The 11223-nt window shown below is 42.1% G+C and overlaps 1 protein-coding gene across 4 annotated transcripts in view; it reads right to left on the bottom strand.

The window, feature by feature from the left end:
- Window positions 1-5907: 5907 nt before the first annotated feature.
- Window positions 5908-11223, bottom strand: part of cep112 (centrosomal protein 112) — a 99773-nt gene continuing 94457 nt past the window's right edge. For 3 of the 4 annotated variants that reach the window (XM_087178511.1, XM_023423219.2, XM_087178512.1), the window contains 4 exons: window positions 8714-8815; window positions 6901-6965; window positions 6614-6685; window positions 5908-6281 (listed from right to left, as the gene is read on the bottom strand). In XM_087178511.1, coding sequence (XP_087034637.1) covers window positions 6667-6685; window positions 6901-6965; window positions 8714-8815 — 186 coding nt within the window. In that variant the 3' untranslated portion in view covers window positions 5908-6281; window positions 6614-6666. The remainder of the gene's footprint in view (window positions 6282-6613; window positions 6686-6900; window positions 6966-8713; window positions 8816-11223) is intronic. The other variant, XM_023423220.2, reaches the window with a different exon arrangement.

Here is an 11223-nt window from a genome sequence, read left to right as displayed (position 1 = left end):
GCACGCAGAGAGCTGGGGAAGATACAATTAAAGTGTGGAGTTAAGACAGGCTTTGAAGTTGGACATGGTGCATAATACCCTTAAAAGTTAAGGAAGGGCAACAATTTGCCAGTTTGTTATGGGGCTGTTTTGAAAGAGGAAGGGGAGAAAAAAAAAAAGAGTGCGAGTGGTGGGGGGTTTGTTTTTGAAAGGGTTCAGTTTGAGGGGAATGAAGTTGGATTTCAAGCGCCAATTGGCCCCAGAAGGATGTTTTTTTTTTTTTTGCAAAACAGAGAATGTAAAGTGTGAGTGGGAGTCGGCGCCTACCTGTGCATTTTGATGATGGGGATGACTGTGTGAAAGACGGAAGAAGGGAAAGAGAGATGCGTCAGAGAGAGCGGAACAGGGAGCGAGACAGGTGAAAGAGAAAAGAGTACGAAGAAAGAATGAGACATGAAATAGGAAGGGAATTGGTAGCGAAGGAAGGCAGAGAGGAAATAAAAGAGAGGCAAAAAGAGAGAGGGAGGTTGTTGAAGGTTATTTATTGGTTTTTTTTCCCTCGTTTTAATCCCATTTTGCGCTTGACTTTTAAGTCTACCAATGTATAGAAACAATGTCGGATGCACTGTCTAATCCCGTTTGGGCCATGAAGCTCACTCCACACTGACAGTAATGACTTTCATTTCCTCTGCCGCTCGCACCGAAGCACCATGCAGACACTTCACAGGCCGGACGCCACTGTTCTGCCATGCTTGACAGGACCGCTATCCGTTTCTGAGTCAGTCTTAACCTGAACTCTAGGCTCGCTCACTCATCCTTAATCCATCACTTTAACACCATCTTCCTCCTTCCTGACTCAGGAGTGCAGGGTTCCCAGACTGGTAAAGTGATTAACTTGCTCTTCTTTTCAACAGTTGCCAGATTTGATCTCTTTCCCCGTTTCCTGTACCTCCATTAGAGGGGTGTGACGTATCAACGGGTTGAGCACCGTGGCAACAGAGGCATGCTACGGCTCAAACATTGTCTCGCTTGACAAGAAGATTTCCAATATTGTTTATCACATCCAGACAAGCACCACGTCCACCATGTCTGAAAATGCTGTTTACATGGCACATGTTGGGCATTGAACATCTTCCAATCTCGCTTTTCAGTTGCACAAGTGTGAGTGGCCATTTGAGCAAGCAGCTTTACACCATCTTTAGAGTAAATAGGAAAACTAAAACATGACTGATTTAGGCAGAAAGAAATTTAACTAAGATGATTTAATATTTGCCACCCCATTTGCATGTGTGGCAATGTGGAGGAGGTTTGGAAACAGCATGTAGACCATTGTGTTAAAATGTGTAGAAAATGTAACTGAAAAGTTAAATCTATATATAAATTGTGAAATTTCTTTACTTTTAAAAGAATTTCACCAGCTTTTTAAATTGTCAGATTTTTTGGTGCATGTGGTCTGGTTGCAAAGTGAATTTTAGAGATGGTAAGAAGGCATAAATAGTCAATTCAAAGAGGCGAGTGGACATCAATAGATGCAACTTTGCTGTGTGGCGCAACAAGACCAACTCAGGGTTGAATAATTGAGCAAAAAAAATTGTGCTTATTCCAAATGACTCCACTTCATGAAGTTAAGGGGAGAAATCAGAACTTTTTTCCAAAGTAACGCATTTTTAAATGATCCACTTTAGAGAGTTGGTATTTGAAAGTTCTCTGACTGAAAACAGTGGCACAGACAGAAAGCCACGAAAAAGAGAAAAGGACGCATTTTCAACTTTACCTGCATTAGTGGAGATGTGGCCATTTTCTGCTCACCCATTATCACTTTAGGTGCAAGGATATGTGTAAAATAACGAAGAGGCTGTGAGAGATAAAAAAGAAAGTGCGAGACAGAGATACCAAATACCCAGACGGAGACATAGGGCAACCTCCCACACTGTCTTGACTGCATGGTCTTCTGTCCCTCTTCTCAACCCACACTATCAGCCCAGACGGCAGATTCATGCCACAATCACACAAAGTCAACCTGCTGTGCCTTCTTCACTCAGGCTGTATAGCCTCTAACCTACTTGTTCTCAAATCACACAGCTGCATATCCTTTTCATAGCTCTTGTTGCGTTTGAGTGACAGGGCTGGGAAAAAAGGAAAAAATCACTGCCATAAATACCGTATCAACAAAGAGAGAATGATACAAGCGAGGAGAGAGACAAAGACAGAGGAGGCAGAAAACATGACGGAAGACAGAATAAATAGCCTAAGTGAAATGCGTTGAGTGTGTTATGTGTGTGTGTGTGTGAGAGAAGTGTTGGCGATAAACAGGTTTATTTATGCAAGCAGTGTACAGCAGCCAAACACAGGCCTCCTAGGGTCTGACTCAGAATACAGCTCTATAAAAAGATCCAGTGACACACGGCTCACGCACACGCAAACACACATGTACAATGACTGTGTCAATCACATGCTGATGTACAGTCAATCCCAGAGGCCTGTCATAAGTGCTCAGAGTGAGGCGCATGCGCACACACTCAGCGCACGTCATGTAAATCTTGTAAGAGGCACAGAAGAGAGGCAGTGAAGGACCTCGAATCACCCTATTGTGCAATTCATTAGAAATGACTCTTGGTCTTTGAATTCTTGCCCTCTAAAACTGTCACTGATGTCTCGCAGGAATAAAACACTCAAAGACTGGTGCTGTACAATGCCTTGAGGAAAAAAAGAGAAACCCGGTTCCCAGATGCTCTACAGTTTCAGATTCAGTGTCATGCAGCAGTTTTTGTCGCGTGTGCATTGGATTTTAAATGGACCTTTGTGCACTTATGGAAACTACTCATTAGACAATGCATGCAATTAAACATTAAAAACTCCTGCTGAAGCAAATGCATGAAAATCACCCAAGTTTCACATGAACAAGTGTCACACATCAGCCCCAAGCACTAGTGTGAAGTAAGAATATGGTGGATTTGAGGAAACCTTGGGAGCTGCCCCTTTACTGTTGTCACACAACAGTCCACTGTCTGATGTGGAGATAACTGAGAGGAAGTGAAGGCTTTGATCCTTAATGGGGCCATGTCGGCCGTGTGGAAATGACATTCATGGCTTGTATTTACACAAGCACAATTATGGAGGTTATTTTGGTAGTAGACAATCAATTAGAGTGAAACTATGTCAGAGTAAAAACACAGATTAAAGCAGAGGTTATGGTTGGAGCCTGCCTGGGTGTGAATGAGTAAAACACAGACCTTCAATGCAGGATTAACCTTTAGTTCTACAGTATCAGCAGCTCCGTGTAAAGCTAGTCTTAAGGACTTGGCTTTAAACAAAGTGTTTGTCGGATCATCTAACAGTGTCTGAAACCTCCTTCCCTGAAGGCTGAAGTGTTCACAGCTGTTTCAAACGGCCATTCTTGAAGGTGAGGCAAAAAGTCTGCTGTCACAGAGAGAAGGTTGGATGCAATGAATTGTACAAATGTGAATAACCGCACATTTCAAGGGGCCTGTCTATCAAGGCATTCACGGTGTTGCACAGGTTTGTTACATGACATCTGACAGTGTCATATGTATGTGTGAAGAATTAAAAAAAACAGAGCTTGAGAGAAGCTCCCATCATGTCCAGTTTCCCACCTTCACACACCTGGTCAATCACTGTATTGTCTGTTACAGAAAATTACAAAAACTGTCGACCATGTAAATCACAACCTTACGCAGCGATTGGCCAGTGTGGAGGTGTGGAAGTAGGCTGGGTTTCAACTCCTTCCTCTGCCTTTTCATTCTTCACACACCTACTTGCCTAAGGGACTGTCAAAGAGTATATCCACATTTAACCCAGAGATCCACCGATGTTTAGTAGAGTAAAAGGTAAAGGTATTCTAAAAAAACAGAAAGGACAGAGGCATATCAGTAAGGCCAATATCAAGAGCAGGAATAGGTGTCAGGAAACAATAGCCGATCAATACTAGGTGTACCAGCTGATTGCTAGTGTAGGCCTAAACTGTAAGACACAACATCAACACATATCAATGTCCAAAGCTTTGGGCACTGAACCACTTTAGACCACAGCTGAGGGATGGTTTATATCTCTGTGATTTTTGTATAGTGTCCTTACATTACTGTCTTTTTCATGGACAGCTTACTTCCAGACATAACTTGAATCCTGCTCAATATGAGACATCTGCTGTTTCCTGACACGTCTACCTGCTCTTGTAGATGGATTTAAGGTATAACTCAACAATGAACTAGTTCAGTATAAATAAACTAGTGTAAATTAACTGAAACAGTAAAAATACCTGTCCTTTTTTTTTTTTCTTTTGTTTTTGGAGTAACACTACTTTTAACTCTCACAGACCTGTTGGAGACGATCAGGGAGGCATTGGGATGCAGTTGGGAGGAGGCTGTGATGGCTTTTTGCCCCACCTTCAAATGTGCGCCATCCAGAACAGGTTTAAAGACTTTTGTTGTACATTCTAATTAGTTTGAAGCATACTGAAGCCATTGATGACACAAGAATGTAATCACACACGCAGTGCATGCAAAAAAAAAAAATCCACACATGATACTATGTTGCAATTGTTATGCATCCTCTGTGCACTTCTGCCAGAAACAACAGACTTTACAAAGGCTTCGTGCTGAAAGACTAAATTCCTGTTTCTCAGATGTCGGTCTGACAGTCCTCTCTCCTTTCGTTCCTCTTTTTTGTTTCTTCTCCTTCACTCACTCTCTCTCTTTCTATGCCTGTGCAGCAGAATCAGCACATCAAATAAATACAGAGAGTGGTATAGTGTTTCGTTTGGAGACAGCAAAACAGGTCACGGACAATGGGAACACATGGAAGTGCGTGAACTGCGGGTGTAAAAAAGCAATTCCAGTGCAAATAAGTGTGGGGACGTCTTTGAAATCAAATCTGATTTTGGAATTTAATAACAGCCCCAAACTGTTTTCTAGGAAAAAACTGGAGTCTTTTGAAATGATCAGTATTCAAGCCCATGCATTCCTCACCTACCAGAGACACACAAATACCAGTGGATGGGGGCTCATTATGTAGCCCATTCTCGGTCCACCAAATGTTATTATCATCAAAAAAACTCCACAGACTGGAGACACTGGAGGAACCTCAGCAGTACACTCACTTGTCGGTTTATTAGTATTATTACACCTAGCTTAAACTAATGCAGTCTAATGTATTAACACTGCAACACATCCCCATTCATGAGTGTTTCAATGTTCAGTTTTGTTGAAACAGTGTTGATTCAAATGTATGATTATTTAGGAGGCTGCAGTTTGTGGTGCCGGTGCCGAATGGGGCGGACAAAATAATAGGAACATAATGCAACGATGTTCAACAGCACCACCAAAATAATCACACAACTGAATCAAGACCTCTTTAACACAGTTTCAAAAAAAAAAAACCAACTGAACATTATAACCCGCATGAGAGGAGGATTTGTTGCAGGACTGTCGTATTAAGGCTGCATTGATTTTACCTAGGTGTTCCTAATAAACTGCCATCTGAGTGTACAGCGGCCATTTCATGAACTCCAGGGTCTGATTGATTCAGTTTGGGTTTGAGTGGAGCCGTTGGTAAAACACAAAGCAGTGGCAGAGGCAGAAACAGCAGGCCCAAGGACTGTAGTGTTTGGCCGGAGGTTCAAACAATCTACTCGCAGTGCTCTTTATCTGAACCAACCACAAACCCCCAACTACTATTTACAGTTCAAATGGGGGCTTGAGCAGAAAGGCGATGCTAAATAGTAATGGGGGAGAGGGGAATTCAAGGTCTTTGACTTTAGTGTTGAGTTACACAGCTAATCTTGGTTAACATACATGTTGTGGTCATAACAAAACAAAGGGAACAGCATGACTTCCCCTAATTAAGGGATTAATTATAAGATATTTGAGGAAGGTGAAAACATGCTCAAAATGATGGCGTGACAACAGAAAATTATGCAAAGTCTTTTATTAAAATAAGGCATTTTAGTGTGGATTTGGCAATTGGTATTGAATTTCTATCAAATATCGATAACAACATCAAGTTAATAATATCAAAAACTATAAAACCGAACGACGTCACCAGCTGAGAACATAAAAATATTACTTTTCCAGCAAGACAAAGCAAAACAAAATTGTGATAATGAATAAATAGTTCATATGTTGAAAACCATGGGAGGTAACAGCACACCACACTTAAAGATGATTGGTCCAGTGGCATGACGGATGTGTAAAATACTTGTAACAGTCAACAATGCTCACATCTGATTGGACGTCTTATCCTTCATGTCCTGGCGGAGGGTCAAGCCGTGGGCCTCCCGGGGTTACCTGTATAGACAAAGTTGTGTTATTCCAGTGTTTAAACCATTAAACCAACATAATAACACTTGTGCGGCAATTCTAAAGAAAGCCATCATGAAAACATGACTTAAATTTAAACCAACTCTTCCTGATTGACTGCTCCTTTGAGATTCTCAGCATCTCTGTCACTTTAAGTTGCGAGGTAGAGTACAGTGAAATAACTGGTTATTTACTGTGATGTGTGTGACTGGCAGTCCTGAGAGATGTTTGCAGAGATGTGAGCGGCAGCATCGTTTGACTAAGCCTCTTATCACTGCATATGTATAAATGCTTTTCATAAAGACATAAATGGCTCTTACAGTATGATGGATGGGAGGCAAATCAAAGCCGTCAGGACTGGAAGCTGTCATAGTCAGACTTCATCGATGTATCTGCACCATAAAAAGTGCTTAACACACAGTATACTGTAAGCCTATTAGTAATGCTGGCTGCTCAAACTCATGTACTCACACTGTCAGAGGTACATTGACATGGAATTGAGGTATACACATACAGTATACGGGCTGTACAGAAGTACAAACTCCATGAACTATGTACAGACACGTATGCACACAGTTTTCCATACAATCTAAACAATCATGCTAACCTCCTGCTGCGACAGGCATCCAGGTCTTCCTGTAGCAAAGACGCTCTCTTCTGAAGGAAGTTAACCTGCAACACAGACACACAATGCAAAATTTGGCACATCGTAATCTTCAAAATGAACTCACTTGTGTAATCAGTTTGAGGGATGTAGGAAACACAGAACTGGGAAGTGGAGAAGGAATGATGGCTTTAGGTCAATTGTGCTTTTGGGTGGAGGGGGTTACCTAAGTAGAGGAAGGTGGAAGAAAGACTTGGTTGTTGGGTCCAGGGGTCAGGACAAGGGTTGGGGGTCAGGAGATTAGGGCAGAGGGGTTAAGGCACATAGGGACAGAGGGGAGATTATGAGCCAGGTTAGTTGAGGTTAGGACGCAGTGAGAGGAGGGCGCACCATTCTTTTGTTTGGCTACAAAGCATGAGTTTATTTATGAAGTGTCTTTGGCCGAAGTGAAAATAAACCCCATCTACATTTACACGGCATCTAGAGCCTGGCAGAATAATCACGGCTCCAAAAGAATCTGTATTGTTCTGGGACTACCGTACTGGAGCCGAGGGTACATTCCTTTCTGTGGGGGAGACCTCAGGAAAGTTCTAGCATTTCATTTGGCACTTCGCAGTGGTGAAGTATATGCAAAACCCCACCGAAATGTGGTCGGATGCCTCCAGAGACACAAAAACTCTCCCACCTTTTATGCCCTATGTAAAAATAATGCATTTGAATGTGCAAAACCCAAGACTTCGTCAAGGAGAGGAGAGACCGCTCTGGTCACGAATCATGTCTTATAAACATATTCAATCACAGAGCTGTGGTCTGTGCACTGAAACGGGATCTTGGTGGACCTATTTGAACAAGGCAAGGGTTTATGATGAGCCCATTTTACAAACTCTTGTACTGCTAGATCTTATCATCGGTACAGAAATCTCTCTTTTGTTTACAGTATAAATGCTGAGAAAATGAAAGCCCTTCATTTCAATTCAGTGTCAAATGAAGTAGGAGACACGACGCATAGGTGTAAAATGGTAATAAGGATGTGGCTACGCTCGGGATGACTGTGTGATCTGATGGAGAGAGATGAACTCCTTTTACACAGCCAGTTCAAGGCGAGAATGTTGAGTCTTTATTCCACCTCACTGTTCTGTATAAAAAAGGTACAAACATGGAATGGCTCACATTCCACACCCCCAGACAAGAGGGTGCTATCTGAAATCACACATAAGAGCAGAAATATGCCGTCTTCGTTGGTTTAAGTGTTAACCAGCAAAGGCGGCATAATGCAGGGTGTTCTTGACGGCAGCACGGCAGGATGTCTGTTTAAAAGGGGCTAAGGAGAGATTAAGGTTTAAAACGAGAATTGGCAGGGGAGTGAACGCAATGTCTTTGATCAAGTGCTACACCAAAACCAATACCAAAGATGTATTTTAGATGTTATTTAGTATCATCCAAACAAATAACCCTGACATGGATATTCATACAGAGTATTTGGTTGATGTCTCTGCCAGTTTGGTTGATTAATAACAGAGGAAAGTGAAAGACAATTTTAAAAAAAGAGTGAAGACAGCAGAATACCAAAACTGAAACAAATCTGTTTGATCTACACTATCAAGTGTCACGGGCTTTTGTAATTACATGTGTGTTTTAAATTCATTTTCAATTTCTGCTCCACTGCGAATCCAGGCTTTGTTACAAAGCAGCCGCCCTAGAGTGGACGAGGATTCAGTGTCTTGCTCATCAACACTTCTGTAGTACAAGTGCAACGTGTCAGAGCCCTATAACCTGGTAGTTTGTAATGTTTGGACAGCAAGCAGTTAGTTCTCACCTGAGCCTTCAGAGAGGTGATGGTGTCCTCCAGTTCCTGCCGGAGTTCAGCCGGCATCAAACCTTTGATCTTTACCTCGTACTCCTGACGCACCACAGTCACCTGAGGACAACAAAACAGTCAGTTATCTTAACCAAATAAAATTCATAAATTCAGATTAAACATCAAATGTATACATGTATACAAACACCTGCACAGACAGTAATATGTGAAAGTGTGAACGTCATCTGTATTTATAACATTTGTGGGTCTCTTTGGATTAAAAATACATTTTACTTTTGCTGATGACTCAAATCAATTGTTCAACAGAATGTGAAAGGATCATTTTCAAGTAAATGAATAATATTAACCAAGTAATTATTGTTATATCAGTAATCTGTTGATATCATTGCTGAATAACCGTTTCTGCTTCCCATTCACATTCGCACTTGCATGTATACACTTCCAGACATGGTCACCAAATGAACAGCTCCCTTGGAGTAGGCACACACACTCACACACAGACAGTGGGTATCCCCTCTTTATTCATGGCTCAGAGTATTCCCTCGCTCTTCACAGCTCCTTCACATCTCCACAGGGGGTCTGCAGTCCAGCGTGACTCGCTCCGCACAACACCCCCTACTGGCTGCAAATGACTACAGCCAGATCTGACACAATGCATTTATGGGCTCGACACAGCTGGGTTTAGAAGAGGACAGGGCCATGGTGGAGGGCAGAACACATCAAACACAGCAGCAGCTCAATAGCAAGCTAGCTTGCTAGCTCCACTGGGGAGGACTGGAGGAAGTCTGTCTGGGGCTAAATTACACTCCACTAAACCAGAGTCTGATTATAGAAGTTGAAAAGGGTTTGGTTAGCGCAGTCCCCCCCTTTTCACCCACAAACACACATGAATGGATGCACACACACACACACACACACACGCACACACACACGCACACACACACACACACACACACACACACACACACACACACACACACAGACAGGCACACACAGACAGGCACACACACATGCACAAACACAGAGCTTTTACAGTATTGTAAAAGCATTTACAGCGTTTTGAAAAGAGTTGCTGAATCAATTAATTCTGAGCTTGATGAATAGTTTAACAGACCTCGAGGAATCAACGGGGGCTGTGAAAAGCAACAGTTTTCACCCACATATTTCAAGGTGTAACCAGGGGAGAGTCTGAGCATTTTAACCGACCATAATGTCTTTGACAGAGCCAAAGTCCGACTAACATTAAGAACATCCCCACGCTCCCCACCTCTCGTCAGTCCGGTCTTTCAAGTGAAAGGACCGTGGATGGGGTGAGGGGGAGGGAAAAAGATAGGTTTTCCTAAAATAATTTTCCTGTTGTGGATTTAACTGATTGTTCTGGCTTTGGCTAATTAATCTTCCCGGGCACAATGAAAGGGATTGGGAAGCACTTCAAAGCAACCCCCAGTATAAATGATCCCAACATGAAGCAGCTCACTTTGTCTCGGCACAGTGTGCAGTAGATTAGTCTGCCACAACTTTGCCAATTTTTCAGGCTCCTTCTGCCCTACTCGTTTTAAAGTGTCAGGCTAATAACATTGGGCCGAGAGTCCATCAGTTTACAGAAATATGTTTTTTTTTTTCGCAGAGTGAGAATGAAGTCGCGGATAATTTGAGAGTGACTTTTTCAAACAAGTGGCAAAAAAAGGGTTTTCAAAAGCTTTAATTTGAATGTCCAGGAGTTAAAAAAAATGAGCTGAAGCTACGGGACTGCAGATTTTCGAAATGTCTATCTCTATCTATAGCTGCTTCTGTAGTCATAACAAAATGGCTAGCCAAGACAAAACACACTCCACTACCTCAGACCAAAGCAATAAACAATGGTTGAATAAACACATCCCTTACCAACCACTCTGAATATAAGTCTTAGATTCTTCAAAAGCCAAGCTCCTTAGTTTTGCATTCTTGGTTCATGTATGGTGCAGTCACCGCAGCAATGAGAGATCCGCTCTGTCTAAATTACAAGCTCCTTTGTGGCAATGCTGTCTCCATTTTTCTTCCCATACATTAGAATGGGCAAGGCTACAACGGCGTACTCACCGGGACTCGAGGAGAGCAACGGGGACGAGTGGATACTGTACATACAATCGTAAAGCTGATCAAAGTGGACAAGCCATGAATATTTGCTTTAATAACAACATCCGAGGGAAGCCCGAGCTAGAAATAATATATTATGTGATACAGTAAGATGGTGTATCTGGCATCTGTCCTAACAACTTCATGGACAACTGCACTGAATGGCTGGTCTGGCTGCTGCTGTAAGACTGACAGGGAGGTAGAATAAAATGTTTTACAGTTGAATATCATAAAATTAGCATTAGCATCATATATACACATACCGCATATACATAAGCATAAATATATACTGTATATCTATGTTAACTTGATACAAATTCTGCTCTCGCTGCAAAGTAGTAGACCAAAGCGTTTGCAATCACATCTTTCCACAGCATGTCTAACTAAAGCTT

This window comes from Seriola lalandi, unplaced genomic scaffold (genome assembly GCF_002814215.2).
Source record: "Seriola lalandi dorsalis isolate HSWRI2012SDOR001 ecotype SW California unplaced genomic scaffold, Sedor1 jcf7180002054690, whole genome shotgun sequence".
Classification (NCBI taxonomy): Eukaryota; Metazoa; Chordata; class Actinopteri; order Carangiformes; family Carangidae; genus Seriola; species Seriola lalandi.
Note: the sequence above shows the minus strand (reverse complement) of the source record. Positions and strands in the feature narration are given on the sequence as shown.